This window comes from Oncorhynchus keta, chromosome 20 (genome assembly GCF_023373465.1).
Source record: "Oncorhynchus keta strain PuntledgeMale-10-30-2019 chromosome 20, Oket_V2, whole genome shotgun sequence".
In the NCBI taxonomy this organism is placed as follows: domain Eukaryota; kingdom Metazoa; phylum Chordata; class Actinopteri; order Salmoniformes; family Salmonidae; genus Oncorhynchus; species Oncorhynchus keta.
This window is the reverse complement of record NC_068440.1, coordinates 16,038,551-16,063,062: the sequence shown is the minus strand read 5'-3', so window position 1 is coordinate 16,063,062 and position 24,512 is coordinate 16,038,551. Positions and strand designations below refer to the sequence as shown.

Below are 24,512 nucleotides of genomic sequence, written 5' to 3'. Positions count from 1 at the left end.
CTATAGCCCCAGCACTATAGCCCTAGCCCTATAGCCCCAGCACTATAGCCCCAGCCTTATAGCCACAGCACTATAGCCCCAGCCCTATAGCCTCAGCCCTATAGCCCCAGCCCTATAGCCTCAGCACTATAGCCCCAGCACTATAGCCTCAGCCCTATAGCCTCAGCCTCATAGCCCCGCCTCAGCCCTATAGCCCCAGCCCTATAGCCTCAGCCCTATAGCCCCAGCCCTATAGCCTCAGTCCTATAGCCCCAGCACTATAGCCCCCGCCCCAGCCCTATTGCCTCAGCCCTATAGCCCCAGCCCTATAGCCTCAGCCCTATAGCCCCTGTCTCAGCCCCGGTCCTATAGCTCCAGCCCTATAGTCCCAGCCCTATAGCCCCTGCCTCAGCCCTATAGCCCCAGTTCCAGCCCTATAGCCCCTGCCTCAGCCCTATAGCCCCTGCCTCAGCCCTATAGCCCCTGCCTCAGCCCTATAGCCCCAGCATCAGCCCTATAGCCCCTGCCTCAGCCCTATAGCCCCAGCATCAGCCCTATAGCCCCTGCCTCAGCCCTATAGCCCCTGCCTCAGCCCTATAGCCCCTGCCTCAGCCCTATAGCCCCTGCCTCAGCCCTATAGCCCCTGCCTCAGCACTATAGCCCCAGCATCAGCCCTATAGCCCCTGCCTCAGCCCTATAGCCCCAGCATCAGCCCTATAGCCCCTGCCTCAGCCCTATAGCCCCTGCCTCAGCCCTATAGCCCCAGGCTCGTCCTGGTTCTCATCATCTTGAAAATAAAACTAGAGATCTTAAAACAAAGCACATTTTCATGAAAGAGGGTCTGGAGATTTCCGTTGCTGTATGACTGTGGCTGTGCAGTGTGAACAATCCTCCTTTTTCCACTCATCTCCGTGAAAAGAGAGAGAGAGTTGATTTTAGGAGAGCTAGGAGGAGAGGTTCTCCTTCCTTTGGAATGCTATGGAGACTAATCTGCTGGGATTCCATTCAGGCACCCTGGGGCAGAGGGACAGAAGACCAAAGAACTGCTCCTCAGTCCTGGGGTGAGTTGGCCCTCAAAGCTCAATGAGAGATTGTCTGTGTCCCCATGGTACCCTATTCCTTTTATAAGTGAACTACTTTTGACCAGGGCCCATACAGGAAAAATGGTGCAATTTCAGACACAGCCATTTTGCCAAAGTTTCACAGGGGTTGGTGTCACACAACCTGCATCTTATGGGCTTATGGGCTGAAGCTTTACTTGAGCTTGGTAGAGATAGTATATACATTTACAAGATCTCTCTTCAAAGAACAACATTCAAGTAAAGTCATAGCAGGTGAAATGTATAAGAACAGTCTTCAGTTTTATTACTTCAGCTTCATGAATTAAGTATATTCATCCATATCTGTTCTCAGTTTCAAGAATCAAAACATACATGAATGATATTGTCCAATTGTCGTTTCACTCCTTCACGTGACACTTCACTCGAGGACAGACAGAGAAGCACCTCTTTTAAGAGGGGAAAATCTATGTAGAAGAACAGTCAGTCCGTCCCCGATCCATACACCAGTTCTCTTTCACAGCCCATGCCCCTTTATCAGTTAGCCAGGGGTTATCCCTAGTCTCAGACGAAGTGTGGACTGGAAGGGAGGACTGGTTGAGAAGGACTATAAGATCAGACAGACGGTGCATGCTTTCGTCATGGACCCAGCTACTGGGAAAACAATAGCAATGCCCAGTTATATACTTACTGTATGTTTATATTTACAGACAATTCATATGTACAGTTTCTACATTATTCTCTATAAATGCAATAGACAAAAAGTCCAATGTTTTCAATTATGAAAGAAGGATCATGGAAGCCCCTTGAGTGTCTTGATATCATCAAATGTCTGCCGTGGTGGAGACCTGTGAGAGCCTGGGGTCGGCGTCGTGCTCGTAGCGGTAGTGGTATCCCTCCAACACCTCCGTGCACGCTTCCCGCATGTCATTGATCCTCTTCTTGATGCCCTGCCGGTTGAGGTAGAGGACCAAGAGGAAGACGAGTCCCACGAAGCCCAGGACGATCCCTAGGAACACGTAGGAAGTCTGGAGGGCCAGGTCCGCCCCCTCATCCACCCTGTGGCACCCCAGCGCCACCCTGTCCCCGCCCACCCCAGCCTGTCCAGCCGCCAACCTCAGCAGAGAGATGTTCCTCATGTCTGGGGGGAAGGCACACACCAGGCTCTCTGCGTCCCCCACATGTCCCTGGGAGGAGTTGAGCCAGGCAGCAAAGGGCTCCATGCCACAGATACAGGTCCAGGGGTTCTCCCCTAGAATGAGTCTCGCCCCGGGACACAGCGAGTCCAGCTCAGCCAGGCCCTCCTCCTGGACGGTCCGCAGAGCGTTGAAGGTCAGATCCAGCTGCTCCAGAGAGTCCAGCCCAGAGAAGGTGCCATTGTAGAGGGCCACCAGGGAGTTGTTGGCCAGGATGAGCCTCCGCAGGCCCCCCAGGTAGGAGAAGGTGTGAGAGGGCAGGTAGATCAGGCTGTTCCCTGACAGGTCCAGGGTCCGGATCTCCCCCAGGGTGGACCAGCGAAGAGACATAGCCAGGTCCATGACAGAGGAGTGGTTGTAGAGAGCTCGGCTGAGGTTGAGCTCCCTGAGGGTGTGGCCCGGGACAGTGAAGGCCTCTGGGTTGATGACAGTCAGCTGGTTGGAGCTCAGGTCCAGAGAGCGGAGGGAACGCAGTCCGGAAAACGTCTGAGACTCTATCTCTGTTATCCTGAAGGGAGAGAGGGACAGTGGGAGCAGAGGATGTATAGTCATTACTGTTATTATAGACCATGAATAACACAATAGTAGGCACATGGTTGATTCAAGACTACCCAACACAACAGGACACTACTCATCAAATGTTTCATGCTAAGACACATTCAAAAGTGTGAGAAAATATAAATATAAAAAAAACATATATATAGACAAACTCTATGACTTGTTTTCTATAATAACACATTGATATTTCAAATCATGAGGGAAATATACACTTGGGAAAGTGAGTCTAATAAAAGTAGGCCAAACTACAAAAGTCTTATTTTGGGGGGGTGGGTGTTTGTCTTACCTGTTGTTACTCAGTGACAACGTGGTTAAATTGTCCAGCCCTTTGAACGATTCTGGTCCAATTCTGCTGATCTGATTTCCCGTTATAAACAGATTCCTCGTGTACCCTGGTATCCCGGACGGGACACTCCGCAAGTATTTGGAAACACACTTGACGGTGTGCGCGGCTTCTGAGCATTCGCACCGGAGAGGGCATCCGGATGCGCGCCCAGAGATTGAACAGAGCAGCGCAAACAAAACAATTAGTGGGGCCAAATCCGGCATTTTTTACAAATATGCTATGCTAGTTTTTGTACATTCAAAACAAAAAAAACTCTACTGAGCGACACTCACGGAAATTGACTTGATTGCCATTTCAAACGAAGAACAAACTCGCCCCTATTGCCTACTTTTCTAAGCGCGATAAAAGTTATGCATGTGCTTTAGGCTACAGAGCACTGTAGCTCACCAGCTTTATACACACCAGCTATATACAAATATATGTATCCTACTGCCGATGAGAGTGAAACGTGGAGAGAGTCCTGTCGTACACTGTTCAGATTGTCCTCAGCATCTCCTTGATCCGTTCTGTATTACAAGTCCACGGCTGGATGTTCAACTTTTTAGCATTTCGGAAGCCGACGTGTGACTTAGAGGCAGTGTCTGATTTCTATGACAAAAAGGGATCTCGCTGTCGGGGTTGTTTGATCCCAGCGGATGCAAGCGGGGCGCAGCTCCACTCAAATAATGACATTAAAGCACCATCGCGTCGTAGGCTACAATCACCAGGGAGGGGCTTTCCAGCTTTCCACTCAGCCTGTCCAGAGCCTTTCTGCTCTCCCACTCTAACAAGAAGGGTGAAATTACTACCCGCAATTGGGGCGTTCCTGCATATGGTCACTCCCCTCCACTCAAACAGGAGTAATACAGGCCTAGTTAACTAATTTTGTCAGGAAATAAAAATATTTAAAAAATATAGTTATAATATGATTGTGATTTATCAGGGGGTGCCGCAGCACCAGTATTCCACCAGTATGTTATAATATGATTGTGATTTATCAGGGGGTGCCGCAGAACCAGTATTCCACCGGTATGTTATAATATGATTGTGATTTATCAGGGGGTGCCGCAGCACCAGTATTCCACCGGTATGTTATAATATGATTGTGATTTATCAGGGGGTGCCGCAGAACCAGTATTCCACCGGTATGTTATAATATGATTGTGATTTATCAGGGGGTGCCGCAGCACCAGTATTCCACCGGTATGTTATAATATGATTGTGATTTATCAGGGGGTGCCGCAGCACCAGTATTCCACCGGTATGTTATAATATGATTGTGATTTATCAGGGGGTGCCGCAGAACCAGTATTCCACCCGTATGTTATAATATGATTGTGATTTATCAGGGGGTGCCGCAGCACCAGTATTCCACCGGTATGTTATAATATGATTGTGATTTATCAGGGGGTGCCGCAGAACCAGTATTCCACCGGTATGTTATAATATGATTGTGATTTATCAGGGGGTGCCGCAGCACCAGTATTCCACCGGTATGTTATAATATGATTGTGATTTATCAGGGGGTGCCGCAGAACCAGTATTCCACCCGTATGTTATAATATGATTGTGATTTATCAGGGGGTGCCGCAGCACCAGTATTCCACCCGTATGTTATAATATGATTGTGATTTATCAGGGGGTGCCGCAGCACCAGTATTCCACCGGTATGTTATAATATGATTGTGATTTATCAGGGGTGCCGCAGCACTAGTATTCCACCGGTATGTTATAATATGATTGTGATTTATCAGGGGATGCTGCAGCACTAGTATTCCACCGGTATGTTATAATATGATTGTGATTTATCAGGGGGTGCCGCAGAACCAGTATTCCACCCGTATGTTATAATATGATTGTGATTTATCAGGGGATGCTGCAGCACTAGTATTCCACCGGTGTGTTATAATAACTGGATGCGCAAAGTGGCCAGAATTAGTCGTACACACGAAGATGGAGAACAGACACATTCCCAGATCCTTGTGTCATGACACTTGATTTGAACTATTGTGGGGCTCTGAATAAGCACTCATGGGGTCCACTTCAACAACATTTAAAAGTTAAAGTTCTTAATTTAATGTAGTGAGCCAGCAGGTTGAATACATCTCAATACTCGCCAAAATCATTGCTATAACAATGTTATAACAATGAACACAGGCTGTGTCTATAAAAAAGTATAATTCACAAGCAAAAAGTTAATGTATCCAAATCAATAAAGACGGACGCACCTCAAGAATTTGCAGATCAAAATGCGGATAGAACGGTGTCAGGTAGAAGTGCACTCCTCTCTCACTGTGATATTAGATCAACAATGCTTTTTAGACGGAGGGGGAGCGGAGCCTCTGTCTGCCCACCCTTCCTCCCCCAATTCTCTCCACAGAAAAAGAGAGAGAGAAAGAGCATCGAGGGTGTTTGCAGAATGATGACAAATGGCAATTGAATCCGAGGTTGTCCTTTTCACAGCCAAGTATTTACTCAGAAATATGATACGAATGGTTGGATCAGTGGTGAAATTCACTTGAAATTGAGCGTTTAATTAATTAGCCTTTTCTCCTTGACACAAATGAGACTAACTATAATGTTGAGCACATCTAGTACTAAACCTATGCTGTACAACTAGGCATAAGTAATATGATCCAATACTAGCATAATGTATGCATTATTTCTTTAGAAATTAAATCACCAACAAATAGTTACAATAATAAATGTCTTTATTGGTATCATAGTTAAATACAATCATAGTTCACTCAGTCCCTTGCAGATTATTTAATGGGAAATCTGAACTCTAATCTTCAAGGGATTAAAATAACAAAATAAGGGTATTGGTGTTTATAACTTTATATGATTATTGGCCCTCAGTCATAATAGCATCCCAACTCTCTTTTGTTAGGAAGACAATGTGAGAAACCACAGGTGTCCACATTCCACAACCCAGCTTCTGGTTACAACCAGGGGGAAAGAACATCTAATATGAATTCAACTACTCTGAAGAGTGTTACTGATTCTAGAACATAACAGAATTTGAGAAAATGAGGGGTTCCATTGCCCAAAAACTCCTCTGTTTTCCATTAGTTAAATAAAAGGTTAAATAAAAATAAAATACAAATTATAGGAAAGGAGCAAGGTTTGCAAATGGAATCAAGGCTACAATTTATATCCAATCGTTCCTCTAAATTCAAAAAAGACTATTGCTTCAGTCAACCTCTAGTGTTATGAGAATGATCATCTATCATAGACATTGTCCAAGGATGCTACTAATAATAAAAAAGGCCACCAAGCCTGGTCCCAGACCTGTTTGTTCTGGATAGACAACTCCTATGGCCATTGGCATGCCAGCACTAGTAGATCTGGGACCAGGCTTGGACATACCATACAAAATGGAGGATGTAGTACACACAAACAGAGCCACTTTAGGCCCTTTGCACCATTTTCAAAACTACTGACTGGAATTAGACACACGTTTGAGAGTGCATCTTTAACTACAAGCCCCACTGTTTGTTCACAAGAAGCAGAGCTATTCTCCTGCATCTCAGATAAAGTTCATCACTCACCGACAATACCAGTCATCTTTGACTTCAGGAAGGAGGGACAACCTTTCTGCTGTTTAGTTTTAATCTACCTTTCTGTTATATGGCAACTACACTCCTAGGGAAAAACCTAAAAGGGTTATTTGGCTGTCCCCATAAGAGAAGCCTTTGAAGAACCATTTTTGGTCCCAGGTAGAACCCCTTTGAGTTCCATGTAAGACCCTTTTCACAGAGGGTTCTAAGTGGAACCAAAAAGAGTTCAGCCTGGAACCAAAACGGGTTCTACTACGGGGACAGCTGAAGAACCCGTTTGGAACCCTTTTTCTGGGAAAGAGTGGTAAACAGAGTTAACTACGGATCAGGTCTAATAAAGTCTAGTGTATTATATACAATACTTACAGTTGAAGTCAGAGGTTTACATACACTTAGGTTGGAGTCATTAAAAACTCGCTTTTCAACCACTCCACAAATTTCTTGTTAACAAACTATAGTTTTGGCAAGTCTGTTAGGACATCCACTTAGTGCATGACAAGTAATTTCTCCAACGATTGTTTACAGACAAATTATTTAACTTATAATTCACTGTATCACAAGTCCAGTGGGTCAGAAGTATACATACACTAAGTTGACTGTGCCTTTAAAACAGCTTGGAAAATTCCACAAAATGATGTCATGGCTTTAGAAGCTTCTGATAGACTAATTGACATAATTTGAGTCAATTGGAGGTGTACCTGTGGATGTATTTCAAGGCCTACCTTCAAACTCAGTGCCTCTTTGCTTGACATCATGGGAAAATCTAAAGAAATCATTCAAGACCTCAGAAAATAAATTGCAGACCTCCACAATTCTGGGTCATCCTTGGGAGCAATTTCCAAACGCCTGAAGGTACCACGTTCATCTGTACAAACAATAGTATGCAAGTATAAACACCATGGGACCACGCAGCCGTCATACCGCTCAGGAAGGAGACGCGTTCTGTCACCTAGAGATGAACGTACTTTGGTGCGAAATGTGCAAATCAATCCCAGAAAAACAGTAAAGGACCTTGTGAAGATGCTGGAGGAAACGGGTACAAAAGTATCTATATCCACAGTAAAACGAGTCCTATATCGACATAACCTGAAAGGCCACTCAGCAAGGAAGAAAAAGCCAGACTACGGTTTGCAACTGCATATGGGGACAAAGATCATACTTTTTGGATAAATGTCCTCTGGTCTGATGAAACAAAAATAGAACTGTCTGGCCATAATGACCATCGTTATGTTTGGAGGAAAAAGGGGGAGGCTTGCAAGCCGAAAAACAACATCCCAACCGTGAAGCACGGAGGTGGCAGCATCATGTTGTGGGGGTGCTTTGCTGCAGGAGAGACTGGTGCACTTCACAAAATAGATAACATTATGAGGACGGAAATTATGTGGATATATTGAAGCAACATCTCAAGACATCAGTCAGGAAGTTAAAGCTTGGTCGCAAATGGGTCTTTCAAATGGACAATGACCCCAAGCATACTTCCAAAATTGTTGCAAAATGGCTTAAGGACAACAAAGTCAAAGTATTGGAGTGGCCATCACAAAAGCCCTGACCTCAATCCTATAGAAAATGTGTGGGCAGAACTGAAAAGGCATGTGTGAGCGAGGAGGCCTACACACCTGACTCAGTTACACCAGCTCTGTCAGGAGGAACGGGCCAAAATTCACCCAACTTATTGTGGGAAGCTTGTGGAAGGCTACCCGAAACGTTTGACCCAAGTTAAACAATTTAAAGGCAATGCTACCAAATACTAATTGAGTGTATGTAAACTTCTGACCCACTGGGAATGTGATTAAAGAAATAAAAGCTGAAATAAATCCTTCTCTCTACTATTATTCTGACATTTCACATTCTTAAAATAAAGTGGTGATCCTAACTGACCTAAGACAGGGATTTCTTACTCAGATTAAATGTCAGAAATTGTGAACAACTGAGTTTACATGTATTTGGCTAGGTGTATGTAAACTTCCCACTTCAACTGTATATCAAACATACTGTCATTGACAATTTACATAATTTTAGAAAAACCTGTGTGGTAATAAATAAGTGTATCCAAATGTATTGTTATAGGTAGTCATCTGCTATGATATTCAGTTATCAGCAATTCCCCAAAAAGCCACAGGATTCAAGAAAATATTTATGTCCACAGAGACATAGAACATGCAGCCAGGACATGCACACATCCACACTCACTCATGCATTCAGGCACAAACTTGCTTCATAGCAGAACAGTGATGAGTTTTGATATAATATAGTATGGTATGGTATTGCATGTAGAAAATTAAGGAAACTAAGGAGGATAGTTCATTTACAATATAAATATAAATTAAAACAGGATATTTGAGATTATACAATGTTACTTAAGACAATATCACTTGCTCTAATATTTGCGCATGAACATGAAAGGAAAAATATGAGGAAGAAGCCATGGTACCTCTAGGAATAAGCACACCAAAGGAGTGTAAATACCCTAGAAAGAATTGGTATCTTGGCATAAAATCGACCAAAAACAGCTACAGATAGTGTAAAACTGCCTTGACTGTGAATGTCATGGAAAACAAAAGAAGGATCTTTAAAAACCTACACCAATATATACGTCGTTTGTTTTTCGGTTTTTACATACAATGTGGGGTTATTGCAGTAGTAGATCAACATCGATCACATTTGCTGGAATTTTAAAGAATGAAGTCCGACAGGAGAGAAAGCAGGAATGCATGTGCATGGCGATGCATTGACATTTCACAATGTCCTTCTAATCTCATCTGAGACAGCAGGAGTGGCACTCTGGCACAGGAGGAGAGGAGACCCCAGGATATTAAGCCAAAGACTTGACTGCTTTTCACACTATCGTGCCGACCCAAACCAAGCTGTGCTGGCTCAGACCTTTTTCCTTTCAGCGCAGTTACACATGCTGGATGCGTAACCAAGCCAGCTAAGTACATCAGTTCAGTCCAGCTCGGTAGTGTGACAAGGGTATTGGTGTGTTCAACCTGGAGGACCCAGCAGGCTACCTGCTGCTTCTGGCAGCTCCATGGCTAAAGAGAGAAAGCTCAAGGCTCAGCGCTTTGTGGTTTCACTCCAAACAATGAGGGGATTTGAACCTGCCACCGCAGAAGGAAGCCATGGCAATGGATTTTGTGTGCCAACCATCATCTAGGATTAGCCAGTGTTTGAATGTAGGACACTACATACAAAATCAATATAGATGGTATAGTCTAAAAATGTAGTTTGATATAAATTGAGCCATTTATGTACATACACATTATCCAGGAAGACCTATGATAGAAGACCATTGTTTTTCAGGCACCAACTATATGAATTCATTTCATTTTTTCAAGAACCCAGTCAGAGCTAGGAGTCAGAGGTACTTATTTCTTCTCGGGCACATGTTGATGTTGGAGTTTGAGTGTTCAGGATCAGAAAGTGGTGATCCCTCTCCTGTAGGGACTGGGAAGATCTCCATTTAGCACACTCACATCCTAGAACACAAATGAACTCTGCAGCATTCCAGAACATCATGCATTCCATTCCCATCTGCAGGTGGAGTCCAGAGTTATGAGTCCAGGGTTCCACAGAGGTTACCATGGCCACTGTACGAAGTATCCAAATAATCCAACACACTTAATGAGATTATCTGAAATCTATAATCTGTAATCCCGTTTTGAAAAGAGCCACCATTAAAATGGATCTAAACATACAAATGTCAATGAGTTAAGAAAAATACAAATATTTAAATAAGATGCAGACAGAAGCAGTTCAACTGTGCTCATTGATATCACACAAGATGAGGCATCACTTGCTAATAGCAGCGTTTTGAGAGTTGTTATCCTGGATACAGTCCACAGTAGTAGATAGGTAGAATTCATTGAAACAACAAACCACTCTTGGTGAATCACAGGTTATTAAAAGTTGCAGTAATAGGAACTGTATCAAACCAAGCGTACCATGCCAACGCAATAACACATTCCTTGAAAGGCATTAAAGTGAAATATCAAGATGGAGTATTTGATTTATCTCAGAGTATGGGAAGCACTGAGTCAGTGTATCATCATCATAGTCCCATGTCATTCAAATGGATGGTGGGTGTTGGTTTCAGCATGGCAGAGAAAGGCAAGGATGCTGCTGTCCCTGTGGGAGACAAGACTACTACCCCTGAAAGAAAGAACAACCCCTACCCCCTCCACCACTACCATCGCTACTGTAATCTACAGAGCCAGCAACATCCTCCTCCACATTCCTAGGTAATGGATGGTTATGATGGTCTATAACCATATACTAGGCCTTTCATTGAAAATCAAAACATTTGAAAATTGCATAAACATTTATGGACTTGGGATGTTTGTGGAGGGCATTAAAATGTTTAAAAGTAAGCTACCGTCCATCAAGAACAATTACTCTCAACCCCAAAATAAACAAACAACTAAAAGTGCCATCCAAATGTATTCCAGCTTCAGTAGGATCACGCCACCAGTGAAAGCCAGGTTGCCTGGTCCTACAAACAATCAGGCTTTGTGCTTAGTTGAGTGGAGGATGTTTTTGGCCTTCTCTTCTTTGTCCTCTCATTGGTTTGTATGTTGCTGGGTTGTCACAGTTCCATGTCTTTTTCCCTCTCCACCCTCACAATCAGAGTTGAGTAGGTGTGACACCTCCCACCTCAACAGTCACTTTCAACCTGCAGAGGGTTCCCATTCCCTTCCTCCCTGTTTGTGTCCCCCCCCAAATCTCCCTCGCCACCTTCTGCAGGGAGTCCATCCCACTCCCCCCTCTGCTCATTGCCCCCTGTAAGCTGTGTCCTCCCACCTGGTTGGCTGGTCACTGCAGGTTAATGGTCAGAGCCACAGTTAGGATGATACCCAGCAACATGAGGAAGGGAAGCCAAGTCTTCAGGAACCCTGCACAGCTGGGAAGGGGATACAGAGATGGAGGGAGAGAGAGAGAGAGGGAGAGGGAGGGCAGAGAGAGAGAGAGAGAGAGAGAGAGAGAGAGAGAGAGGGCAGAGAGAGAGAGAGAGGAGCAAAGAGAGAGAGAGAGAGAGAGGGAGGGCAAAGAGAGAGAGACAGAGAGAGAGAGACAGAGAGAGAGATGCATTGGCTTTCTGGAACAACAAATATAGCAGAAGACGTAAGCGATCATATGAAGTCTGAGGAGTGATTGAGTGAAAATCTAATTCTTCACCTAATTTCCCCCATAGCCTTGACAGCACACGCCTGAGATTGGACGCACATACATAATTAATTACAGAGGCTCAAGTGGTTGCCATGACAACCTCTTCAGATCCAGCCAGGCAATGGTCATGTGACGCGTCTGTCCAACCAACCCACCCACATAGCTACGCTCCAATGTCCATGCTAGGATGAGTACCAATCAGATTGCCTGCATACATGGGTTCACTCTAGGTGGTATGCTAGTGGGAAGACTCCTGCCGCTACCACCCTCACAGGAAGGGGCATGGGGACGAGCTGTCACATTCCATCAACCAAAACATACCACTGTTTCATCAGACTCAATCCTAATATCTCCATAGAATCACCAGGAGGACCTCTGTCTGTCTATCCCTCAGATTTATTCTCTGTTTTCAGAGGAAATTCAGTGACATATCTATCAGCCCCTGGGACCCAGAGTACAGAGCATACACAACAATATCCAGCCCTACCTCACAGTTCTGGCCCTAAAAAAGTTAAGTCACAGTGCTGTAAATCTTAACATCAATGCAAATGCAGTCTGGAGGAGTTTCATTTAACCTTTTCTGCAGCAGTATCTCAGTAACTGACATGTTTTCCGTGGACTAGAGAGAGCAGTCAGACAGACAGTATCTCAGTACCTGACATGTTTTCCGTGGACTAGAGAGAGCAGACAGACAGACAGTATCTCAGTACCTGACATGTTTTCCGTGGACTAGAGAGAGCACACAGACAGACAGTATCTCAGTACCTGACATGTTTTCCGTGGACTAGAGAGAGCACACAGACAGACAGTATCTCAGTACCTGACATGTTTTCCGTGGACTAGAGAGAGCACACAGACAGACAGTATCTCAGTACCTGACATGTTTTCCGTGGACTAGAGAGAGCACACAGACAGACAGTATCTCAGTACCTGACATGTTTTCCGTGGACTAGAGAGAGCAGTCAGACAGACAGTATCTCAGTACCTGACATGTTTTCCGTGGACTAGAGAGAGCAGACAGACAGACAGTATCTCAGTACCTGACATGTTTTCCGTGGACTAGAGAGAGCAGACAGACAGACAGTATCTCAGTACCTGACATGTTTTCCGTGGACTAGAGAGAGCACACAGACAGACAGTATCTCAGTACCTGACATGTTTTCCGTGGACTAGAGAGAGCACACAGACAGACAGTATCTCAGTACCTGACATGTTTTCCGTGGACTAGGGAGAGCAGACAGAGGTTGATCATGTTCCACGAGGTTTTGTTCTCATAGCGCATCAGGTTCAGAGCCATGGCCACATGGGAGTGACAGTTGTCACAGCAGAGGTTGTGCTATGGAGGGGGGAGAGGTACAATCAACATTTGTATGGTCAATGGTACACTATATATACACAAATGTATGTGGACACTTCTTCTAATTAGTTGATTCGGCTATTTCAGCCACACCCGCTGCTGACATGTGTATAAAATCAAGCACACAGCCATGCAATCTCCATTGACAAATATTAGCAGTAGAATGGTCTTACTGAAGAGCTCATTGACTTTCAATATGGCACCGTCATAGGATGCCACCTTTCCAACAAGTCAGTTTGTCAAATTTCTGCCGTGCTAGAGCTGCACCAGTCAACTGTAAGTGCTGTTATTGTGAAGTGGAAATGTCTAGGAGCAACAACGGCTCAGCTGCAAAGTGGTAGGCCACACAAGCTCACAGAACAGGACCGCCAAGTCTAAGATCACCATGAGCAATGCCAAGCGTCGGCTAGAGTGGTGTAAAGCTCACCGTCACAAAGTTTAGAGCAGTGGAAACGTGTTCTCTGGAGTGATGAATCACGCTTCACCATCTGGAAGTCCGACGGACGAATTTGGGTTTGGCAGATGCAAGGAGAAAGCTAACTGCCCGTATGTATAGTGCCAACTGTAAAGTTTGGTGGAGGAGGAATAATGGTCTGGGGCTATTTTTTATGGTTTGGGCCCCTTAGTTCCAGTGAAGGGATATTTTAACGCTACAGCATACAATGACATTCTAGACGATTCTGTGTGTCCAACTTTGTGGCAACAGTTTGGGGAAGGCACTTTCCTGTTTCAGCAAGACAATCCCCCAGTGCACAAAGCAAGGCCCATACAGAAATGGTTTGTCGAGATCGGTGTGGAAGAACTTGATTGGCCTGCAGAGCACTGACCTCAACTCCATCGAACACCTTTGGGATGAATTGGAATGACCGACTGCGAGCCAGGCCTAATCGCCCAACATCAGTCCCCACAGCAATTTTTCCAACATCTAGTGGAAAGCCTTCCCAGAAGAGTGGAGGCTGTTATAGCAGCAGGGAGGGGGGTCCAACTCCATGTCAATGCCCATGATTTTGGAATGAGATGTTCAACGAGCAGATGTCCACATACTTTTGGTCATGTAGTGTACCTAGAATCCCAACAGATCCCCCTCATATTCGGAATTTGGATTCAAACCGATGACCTTCCGGTTGGAAGCTTCCGCCAACAATTCCTTACCATTCTGTTTTTGTATTCCTCTGAGGCGTCTTGCACTGCTGTGTCCCAGGCGTTGGAGCCACTAGCATACACCCTGGCTACGTCCAGCATCCAGTATCTTCAAATACACAGAGAATCTATCAGAACCTGGAGCTACTACTACTCTGTAGCCTGGTTGGTCCCAGATCTGTTTGGGCTGTCTTGAGTTGGGTATACAGCACAAATAGATTTGGGACCAAGCTAACTGCTCTGCACAAGTGCTTTCATTCAAGATACAGTGGGGTACAAAATGATTCACACCCATGATAAAGATGAGCAATAACACTTTACAATTTACATTGAATGCGCAAACATTTTTTAATTTATATTACTTTATACGAATACAATTGCCCAGAGAAAGACATTTTGTTCAACAAGTAACATTTTTTCCACACACAAAAAGGCAGGGGTCAAAATTATTGACACCCCTAAAGATTCTTATGAATAAAGTAGTCAACAAATCTAGAATGAATGAAATCCTGAATTAATCGTGAATAATGATTAGTGAGTAGGTTACAGAGGGTCAAAGATCATAACCCCAAGACATGCTAACCTCTCACCATCACCAAGAACATATTTTGGGATGGCAGGTAGCCTAGTGGTTAGAGTGTTGGACTAGTAACCGAAAGGTTGCTAGATCAAATCCCTGAGCTGACAAGGTAAAAAATCTATCGTTCTGCCCCTGAATAAGGCAGTTAACCCACTGTTCCTAGGCCATCATTGTAATAAAATAAAAAGTTCTTAACTGACTTGCCTAGTTAAATAAAAGGTTCAATTAAAATTAAAATAAATTGGGGCCCTCTGTAACTTGCTCACTCATCATTACTTACGATTCATTCAGGATTATCAGTAATCATGGTAGCATCCACATTAATGTAGAAGTGTTTAGAAACATATATTCTCATTTACAATATAAGTGACTCCAAAAATCACACAACACATTATTTACCAGTAATTTCTACTGGGCAAGAAATAATCAGAAACACAACCAACATGAGCTGCAAATGCAGCCAAAAAGTTTTGTTTACTTACTTTGTTGGTCTCCCAAAGGCCATGTTGTCTTCCTGCAATAAATCACAAAGAAAATAACATGCAATATAATTTGTAATGCATTCATAATATCAAACCTAATGAATGACAATGTTAAATCACCCTGAAGCTCACTTTTTGGGGTCTCTGAATTTTCAGAAATTCAGCAGATATCAACAACAAACCATATAAGGTGTTGAAGTGCTACAGGAAGCAGATAGATAAAGACTATCCAGCAGGTGTCAGCCTGGCACTGGTGTGTGTGTGTGTGTGTGTGTGTGTGTGTGTGTGTGTGTGTTAAGGTGTCAGCATGCTTCAGTTTTGTTTGAGAGTTCATTTCATGCAATTCTACACATTTTGCTATAGGGTTGGAGAGAAATGTTTGCAATTTGTAATATGATATTGGAGTGAAAGTTACTAACAAAATCCACGGGCCCCCCACCCCTGGCATAACTCGACCATGATTACTGCAAGTTTAGATAGCTGGCTAGACTAACTTACCAATCTAAAAATTGCTAGCTGACATGGCTAATTGAATGACTGCCAGTGACTGACATGGCAAGAGAAAAACTGCTGATTCAGAATCAAATGTCCAAATTGCACCTTGTGTATTGTAATATTCTAACCACCCAAACGGTAGACTGTTCTCTCTGCTTCAGCAAGGCAAATACATTTAAACAGTTTCACAATTCCTGACATTTAATCCAAGTAAAAATTCCCTGTCTAAGGTCAGTTAGGATCACCACTTGCTTTTAAGAATGTGAAATGTCAGAATAATAGGAGAGAATAATTTATGTCAGCTTTTATTTCTTTCATCACATTCCCAGTGGGTCAGAAGTTTACATACACTCAATTAGTATTTGGTAGCATTGCCTTTAAATTGTTTAACTTGGGTCAAACAGTTGGGTGAATTCTGGCCCATTCCTCCTGACAGAGCTGGTGTGACTTAGTCAGGTTTGTAGGCCTCCTTGCTCGCACACGCCTTTTCAGTTCTGCCCACAAATCTTCTATGGGATTGAGGTCAGGGCTTTGTGATGGCCACTCCAATACCTTGACTTTGTTGTCCTTAAGCCATTTTGCCACAACTTTGGAAGTATGCTTGGGGTCTTTGTCCACTTGGAAGACCCATTTGCGACCAAGCTTTAACTTCCTAACTGACGTCTTGAGATGTTGCTTCAATAAATCCACATAATTTTCCTCCCTCATGATGCCATTTATTTTGTGAAGTGCACCAGTCCCTCCTGCAGCAAAGCACCCCCACAACATGATGCTGCCACCCCCGTGCTACACGGTTGGGATGGTGTTCTTCGGCTTGCAAGCCTCCCCCTTTTTCCTCCAAACATAACAATGGTCATTATGGCCAAACAGTTCTATTTTTGTTTCATCAGACCACAGGACATTTTCTTCAAAAAGTACGATCTTTGTGCATGTGCAGTTGCAAACCGTAGGCTGGCTTTTTTATGGAGGTTTTGGAGCAGTGGCTTCTTCCTTGCTGAGCGGCCTCTCAAGTTATGTCGATATAGGACTCGTTTTACTGTGGCTAGAGATACTTTTGTGTCTGTTTCCTCCAGCATCTTCACAAGGTCCTTTGCTGTTGTTCTGGGATTGATTTACACTTTTCACACCAAAGTATGTTCATCTCTAGGAGACAGAACGCGTCTCCGTCCTGAGCGGTATGATAGCTGCGTGGTCCCATGGTGTTTATACTATTGTTTGTACAGATGAACGTGATACTTTCAGGCATTTGGAAATGGCTCCCAAGGATGAACCAGACTTGTGGAGGTCTACAAATTTTTTTCTGAGTTCTTGACTGATTTCTTTAGATTTTCCCATGATGTCAAGCAAAATGACACTGAGTTTGAAGGTAGGCCTTGAAATACATGTACACCTCCGATAGGCTAATTGACATAATTTGAGTCAATCAGAAGCTTCTAAAGCCAAGACATCATTTTGTGGAATTTTCCAAGCTGTTTAAAGGCACAGTCAACTTAGTGTATGTAAACTTCTGACCCACTGGAATTGTGATACAGGGATATAATCTGTCTGGAAACAATTGTTAGAAAAATTACTTGTGTCATGCACAAAGTAGATGTCCTAACCGACTTGCCAAAACTATAGGTTTGTTAACAAGAAATTTGTGGAGTGGTTGAAAAACGAGTTTTAATGTAAACTTCTGACTTCAACTGTAGATGCTAAAATCACCACTACAAGAAAGGCATTTCATTGTACTTGTGCATGTGACATGAAATATTGAAACTATTCTAACTCTCAACAGTGAATTGAGACCCCGACTGAGTTTTGTTTAGGGAAATTGATCCCCTACAAAAGGGGGGACGCGGCCGCCAGTGGCTTTCCCTGAGCTAGAAAAAACATTTAGTCTCTAGTTCTTACAGACCAGGGAAATCCTACTGTAGGGTGTATAGATAGTCTTTCTTATTCAATTTAGCAATCCCAAAGAATGGAGTTTATAGTTGGGGCCAACACAGGGTGCTTGTAGCAGTGTGCTAGTAGCAGTGTACTTGTTGGGGAGCTTCAGGGAGTTAACAGACCATATTGAACTCTTTATTGATCCCTGAGGGGACATGTATTTCCCTGACAAGTTCTTCCAGGAAGGCCAATGTAATAGTGAGCACACACACACTGCTATTTAGACTCTTCTTCTCTTGAAACCTAGTCCCCAGTCCAGTCCCAAGGCGGCGCCCGCAGTAATAAGTATGATATATATATATCAATCACTGCAAGGAGCAGCACTTGACATACGACTTCAATATAAGGTTCTGCTTACAGATCTAGTTATATAGATATATAGTTCACTACCTCTACAGGCAGCCAATAGGTATTTCAATGTGGTTTAAAGCCAGCTCTTCCAATTTATATTTGCCTGTTCCCAAATCTGTTCGTGCTGTCTATTGGCAACTCTTATAACAATACTTATACAAGTATTACAGACAAAGCTTAATATCCTGGAACAGAGAACTCCGGTTTCCCCCCAACCAAGATTAATCTACAGGAGTAGGCTTAATCTGGGTCTGGGAAATGGGCCCTAAATCTATGTAAGTGTGTGTAGTGTGTCTAGGCCTATCAGGATTTCAACTGAATGATATAGGTCTATTTTCTTCTGCACTTGAGAGAAAGAAAAGAAAAAGAGGGTAGTAAAAAAACAGAAGAAAGGAGAGGAAGAACACAAGTACTCACAGAGACAAAATAGGGCCCAGCAAAATCCCGGATGATACCAGAAGAAGTGCAGATTCCCATGTGTCCAATGAATGGTAGCAGCCATCTGCAAGGGTGCAACTTTGGTTTTAGTAGTGGTGGGGACATAACCTGGGGGGGGGGGTCTAAAAGCTCATTTCTACACAATCCAATATGACAGCCCTTCTTGCTGTCTCTATTTAGAACAACGATATTGTGTTGCACCTTTAACCACTAGCCTAACAAATGAACAACTCTTTAAAACATTAAGTAAAAAGACTTGATTGTCTTTATTGAGACATACTTTATATCAAATTTCAGCCAGACCGCCTAGCCAGCCTGAGCCGCCTGCACACCCAACCCCCACCAGTCTACTCAATAACTTAACTCTCCCAACACAATCCCCCCCCAAGGTAAAGGCTTGGAAACATAAGTAAATAAAAACATACAAAGAAAACACATACACATTAACACACAGAAACAGCACATCCTCCTTATAAGTAATCTCATAGGCCTAATAATATTATAGAGCTCTTTTTACTTGCACACAATATAGCTGGGAAGCCCCGTCCTGCCCCTAGGGGTCTAAGGCCCTGCAGCACCCCAACCCAACACACCCCACTCAGCTTTAGGATCTAAGTGAAACATGAATTATTGGTTTCAGGTGTGTTAGACCAAGGCCAGGGTGACAACCCACAGTAAGGCAGACCCCCAGGTCCAGGACTGAGTAGCCCAGCAAGTAGGGATCGTCTAAATAGACATCTCCCCTGACATGGGGATGTCTTCAATAGAAAATCCTTTTGTCATATAGTATTCCATATAAGGCATCCAGACAATTGTGAAAGTTGCCCAGTATACCGTTAATCTTGTAATAAATCAAATCTAGGGATACATAACTTGACATTTCTGCCATCCATTGTGACATTGTTGGAGGGAGGAAAACCAACCTTCCAAATAATAGCAATGCATTTATTAGCCACTATAAATCCTAGGTTACAGTTTCCTCTGATAACAGTCTCCAGTATCAACATTTCCAAGCAAACAAAAAGAAGGGAGAATCTGTAGACATGCTGAGACAAAAGAACATACACTTTGCCAGAATTCAGCCAGCCTTCCCAAGACCATAGCATCTGCAACTATGTTCCCTTTTGTGTTTTAAAACTCCAGCAGAGGAACAACATTTCTGAGTGCATATAATTCAGTTTCACTGGCATGTAGTACGTTCTATGGATGGTCTTAAACTGCAGTAATTCATGTCTGAGATTATATGAACATGACTTCGCATTCAAACATCTGTATCCATGAATCATCATCAATAGCGTCTACCAGGTCTTCCTCACATTTTTGCTGTACATGTTAATCTCGAAAACATAATTCCACTTTGACATTATGGGTTATTTTGTGTAGGCCAATGACCAAAACATCTTCATTTAATCCATTTTAAAAATGCAGGCTGTAACACAACAAAATGTGGAAAAAGTAAAGGGGTGTGAATTCTTTCTGAAGGCACTGTAGCTTAACTGATCAAATGAACAGACAGATAGGGCAGTGTATTATTATTACACCTCGATCACACTGACAGTGTCATTGCATTTTGGTACACCAGAAGTACATTCATCTCCAATGGGACGCTGCGTTTGCCTTGCAGCATTGCGTTGCAGAGGCTGTTGCAGTGTATTCTGTGTGGTGCATACGTTGGATTTATCTAACATATGCATCAAATTGTATGCTTGACTTGACTTGCAATGATGACGTCGGTCTGATCGCGGCATAACTGCATTGAGTTACAGCGATTGCACTTATTTTGACCAGGGCCCAAAGTAATGCACTACATAGGGAAAAGTGTGCCATTTGGGATGCAAAAACAACATTCTTTCCTCATACATCTGGCAGACCACTAGAGCATCTCGCTGATTCATCTTCATATAATTGGTTTATACTAGAGGTCGACCGATTAATCGGAATGGCCGATTAATGAATGGCCGATTCATAACAATCGGAAATCGGTATTTTGGGGCGTCAATTTCAGATTATTATTTTTTTTTATTAAAAAAAAATGTTTCATACCTTTTATTTAACTAGGCAAGTTAGTTAAGAACACATTCTTATTTTCAATGACAGCCTATGAACTGTGGGTTAACTGCCTTGTTCAGGGGCAGAACGACAGAGTTTCACCTTGTCAGCTCAGGGGTTTCAATCTTGCAACCGCAGTTAACTAGTCCAACGCTCTAACCATTGCACTGCACGAGTAGCCTGCCTGTTACATGAATGCAGTAGAAGCCAAGGTAAATTGCTAACTGGCATTAAACTTTTGTTACAAAAAACAATAAATCATAATCGCTAGTTATAACTACTAATCCAGTTTAGCAGGCAATATTAACCAGGTGAAATTTCTCTTGCTTTCATTGCACACAGAGTCAGGGTATATGCAACAGTTTGGGCTGCCTGGCTCATTGCGAACTAATTTGCCAGAATTGTACATAATTATGACACACATTGAAGGTTGTGCAATGTAACAAGAATATTTAGACTTAGGGATGCCACCCGTTAGATAAAATACAGAAAGGTTCCATATTTCACTGAAATAATAAACGTTTTGCTTTCTACATGATCGTTTCCGGATTCGATCATATTAACGATCAAAGGCTCTTATTTCTGTGTGTTATTATGTTGTAATTAAGTCTGATTTGATAGAGTAGTCTGACTGAGAAGCAGCAGGCCCGTAATCATTAATTCAAACAGCACTTTTGTGCGTTTTGCCAGCAGCTCTTCTCAAGCACAGCGCTGTTTATGACTTCAAGCCTATCAGCCTAATGGCTGGTGTAACCAATGTGAAATGGCTAGCTATAGTTAGCTGGGTGTGCGCTAATACTGTTTCAAACGTCACTCGCTTTTATATTTGGAGTAGTTATTCTCCTTGCGCTGCAAGGGCCACGGCTTTTGTGGAGCGATGTATAACGATGCTTCAAGTGTGGCTGTTGTCGATGTGTTCCTGGTTCGAGCCCAGGCAGGGGCGAGGAGGGGGACGGAAGCTATACTGTGGCAATACTATAGTGCCTATAAGAACATCCAATAGTCAAAGGTATATGAAATACAAATGGTATAGAGAGAAATAGTCCTATAAATACTATATGAACTACAACCTAAAACCTCTTACCTTGAAATATTGAAGTCTCATGTTAAAAGGAACCACCAACTTTCATATGTTCTCATGTTCTGAGCAAGGAACTTAAACGTTAGCTTTTTTTACATGGCACATATTACTTTTCTCCAACACTTTGGTTTTGCATTATTTAAACCAAATTGAACATGTTTCATTATTTATTTGAGGCTAAATTGATTTTATGTATGTTTTATATTAAGTTGAAATAAGTGTTAATTCAGTATTGTTGTAATTGTCATTATTACAAATAAAAATCGGCTGATTAATCAGTATCGGCTTTTTTGGCCCTCAAATAATCGGTATCGGCGTTGAAAAATCATAATCGGTCGACCTCTAGTTTATACCAATGATACCATCATATTATGCATTCAAGAGATGCTCTTTTGCAATAGTGAAATGGTGCAGGAAAGAGGGGCAGGACACAGAGGAGGCATCCTAGATAATGTCTGGCCCAATAGAGAGTGCAGTGCAGTAGTGCCCACCTAAATACTAGGCAGAGAGATTTTATGTAGGGGCGAGTTGGTTGTTGGGGAGAAAGCGGGTGGTGAGGACTGTCTCAAATGGCACCCTATTGTTATTCGTGCACTAATTTTGACCAGAGACAAATGTAGTGCACTATGAAGGGAATAGTGTGCCATTAAGGACGCAACCTGTATCTGTCTCCTCCTTGATCCAAAAGACACTCCCTTCAACACTACACCACAATCAGATTTAAATATAGCTAATAAAGTACATTTCTGTTATGAAACAGCCAAACCATAGAAATGTGATTTGGTAGTCTGATAAAAACGTCTAACATGCAAAATGCCGACAACCTGTCTGTGAGGATGATGTCACTTTAAACTACTGTAACAGCTTGTGGCTTTGTTACGATGTAGCGAGTTGCCTCGCAGAAACTGATAGATTGCGTCAAGACACTTTGATACAAAGCCAGCTGGTTGGATTAATCATTAGGATACATTACAGCCATTTCGCTAAAGTTACTGTAACCTAGCTTGCCTGTGTGCCTTTACGAAGCCAGCAAAGGCTAATTCGCCCCTGGGCTATACTGTCAAGTGTCCCTGACTGTCAATGTCGGAAAAGAAAAGCCACCGTTTTAAATTTGACAAGCTTTGTCCTCGGAACATATTGGTATTAATAACCGACTGCGAGGGCTTAAACATAGCTGATAAGCGAGCTGATAGCAACTGGCTAGCCAGCTAGCAAACGTTAGCCACGGAGCTGTCACCAATAACTCCCACACTGATTATGAATCACGCACTAAACACGACAAAGCAGACAAGCAAGTTTACTCCGGGAACTCACGATAGTACGGGGATAGGTGTCCACACGATACAGTAGGGGTAACGACTCGTATCGGGGTTTATTCTCTCAAAGGCTATGTGGTAATTCTTCATGGTGTCGATTTCGACATCCGCCATCACCAACTGTGAAAAATGAATTTCATTCGCCCAACATCCTGGCAACCAGCTTCTCCACAGACAGAACAATGAGATTGGCCATCTAGCAATTATGACAAATGCCAGATGGACCATCTTTTTGTTGGGTGAGCTAGTGGAAAAAAGGGAAACAGCCAGTGACCCATAGGCCTGTTAAGATTTTTTTTATTTTTTTATTAAGATTTTTGTTATCATGTTTGCAATTTCTCTGTTATCATCATAATATATTTGATATTTTCAGGGCTCCCGAGTGGAGCAGCGGTCTAATGCACTGCATCTCAGTCCCTGGTTCAAATCCAGGCTCTATCACATCTGGCCATGATTGGGAGTCCCATAGGTCCCGTACAATTGGCTGGCCTTCCCTGGCTACCTGAACCTGCTGAGACCCCTGTCACCATCTGATCCTGCTCAGAATTACCTTACATTTATACATTATATTAGGGGCGACAGGTAGCCTAGTGGATAGAGCGATGGGCCAGTAACTGAAAGGCTGCTGTATTGAATCCCTAAACTGACAAGTCTGTTGTTCTGCCCCTGAACACGTTCATAAATGGCAAAAAAGACTGTCAAAAAAATACATCATAGGGAATACGGTTTTGAAGTGTCTGTCCTATATCTAGGAGATAAACTCAGCAAAAAAGAAATGTCCTCTCACTGTCAACTGCGTCTAATTTCAGCAAACTTAACGTGTAAATATTTGTATGAACATAAGATTCAACAACTGAGACATAAACTGAACAAGTTCCACAGACATGTGACTAACAGAAATGGAATAATGTGTCCCTGAACAAAGGGGGAGTCAAAATCAAAGGTAACAGTCAGTATCTGGTGTGGACACCAGCTGCATTAAGAACTGCAGTGCATCTCCTCCTCATGGATTGCACCAGATTTGCCAGTTCTTGCTTTGAGATGTTACCCCACTTTTCCACCAAGGCACCTGCAAGTTCCCAGACTTTTCTGGGGGGAATGGCCCTAGCCCTCAACCTCTAATCCAACAGGTCCCAGACGTCCTCAATGGGATTGAGATCCGGGCTCCTTGCTGGCCATGGCAGAACACTGACATTCCTGTCTTGCAGGAAATAATGCACAGAACGAGCAGTATGGCTGGTGGCATTGTCATGCTGGAGGGTCATGTCAGGATGAGCCTGAAGGAAGGGTACCACATGAGGGAGGAGGATGTATTCCCTGTAACGCACAACGTTGAGATTGCCTGCTATGACAACAAGCTCAGTCCGATGATGCTGTGACACACCGCCCCAGACCATGACGGACCCTCCACCTCCAAATCGATCCCGCGTACAGGCCTCGGTGTAACCCTCATTC

General features: G+C 43.3%; 2 protein-coding genes across 8 annotated transcripts; both read right to left on the bottom strand.

Annotated features, from left to right (window-relative positions):
- Nucleotides 1–1,319: 1,319 nt before the first annotated feature.
- On the bottom strand, nt 1,320–3,949 carry LOC118390838 (trophoblast glycoprotein). Its single transcript, XM_035781524.2, has 2 exons — nt 3,078–3,949; nt 1,320–2,741 (listed from the first exon to the last, which is right to left on the bottom strand). The coding sequence occupies exons 1-2, from the start codon at nt 3,338–3,340 to the stop codon at nt 1,862–1,864; spliced, it is 1,143 nt and encodes a 380-aa protein (XP_035637417.2). The 5' UTR covers nt 3,341–3,949; the 3' UTR covers nt 1,320–1,861.
- A 1,860-nt stretch (nt 3,950–5,809) lies between these two features.
- LOC118390839 (transmembrane protein 222-like) lies at nt 5,810–23,244 on the bottom strand. 7 transcript variants are annotated; one of them, XR_008072656.1, is made up of 7 exons: nt 23,056–23,244; nt 18,591–18,675; nt 15,399–15,430; nt 14,349–14,445; nt 12,935–13,175; nt 12,770–12,879; nt 5,810–11,573 (listed from the first exon to the last, which is right to left on the bottom strand). XR_008072656.1 is itself a non-coding variant. In XM_052472168.1 (7 exons), exons 1-6 carry the CDS (start codon nt 23,169–23,171, stop codon nt 12,789–12,791), a joined length of 516 nt encoding a protein of 171 aa, XP_052328128.1. In that variant the 5' UTR covers nt 23,172–23,244; the 3' UTR covers nt 5,810–11,573; nt 12,770–12,788. The 7 variants fall into 7 exon arrangements, 2 of the variants coding, with proteins under 2 accessions (XP_052328128.1, XP_035637419.1); XR_008072655.1 differs by having other exon boundaries at nt 12,825–12,879; XR_008072658.1 differs by having other exon boundaries at nt 12,770–12,824.
- Nucleotides 23,245–24,512: the final 1,268 nt, after the last annotated feature.

Coding starts and splice junctions, on each gene's coding strand:
- LOC118390838 (XM_035781524.2), bottom strand. CDS start 3,340: ATGCCGGATTTGGCCCCACTAATTGTTTTGTTTGCGCTGCTCTGTTCA. Junction 2,742..3,077: donor TTGTCACTGAGTAACAACAG/GTAAGACAAACA, acceptor CTCTCCCTTCAG/GATAACAGAGATAGAGTCTC.
- LOC118390839 (XM_035781526.2), bottom strand. CDS start 23,171: ATGGCGGATGTCGAAATCGACACCATGAAGAATTACCACATAGCCTTT. Junction 13,176..14,348: donor AGGAATACAAAAACAGAATG/GTAAGGAATTGT, acceptor CCCCCTCCATAG/CACAACCTCTGCTGTGACAA. Junction 11,574..13,044: donor GTCCACGGAAAACATGTCAG/GTACTGAGATAC, acceptor TCCCCTTCCCAG/CTGTGCAGGGTTCCTGAAGA.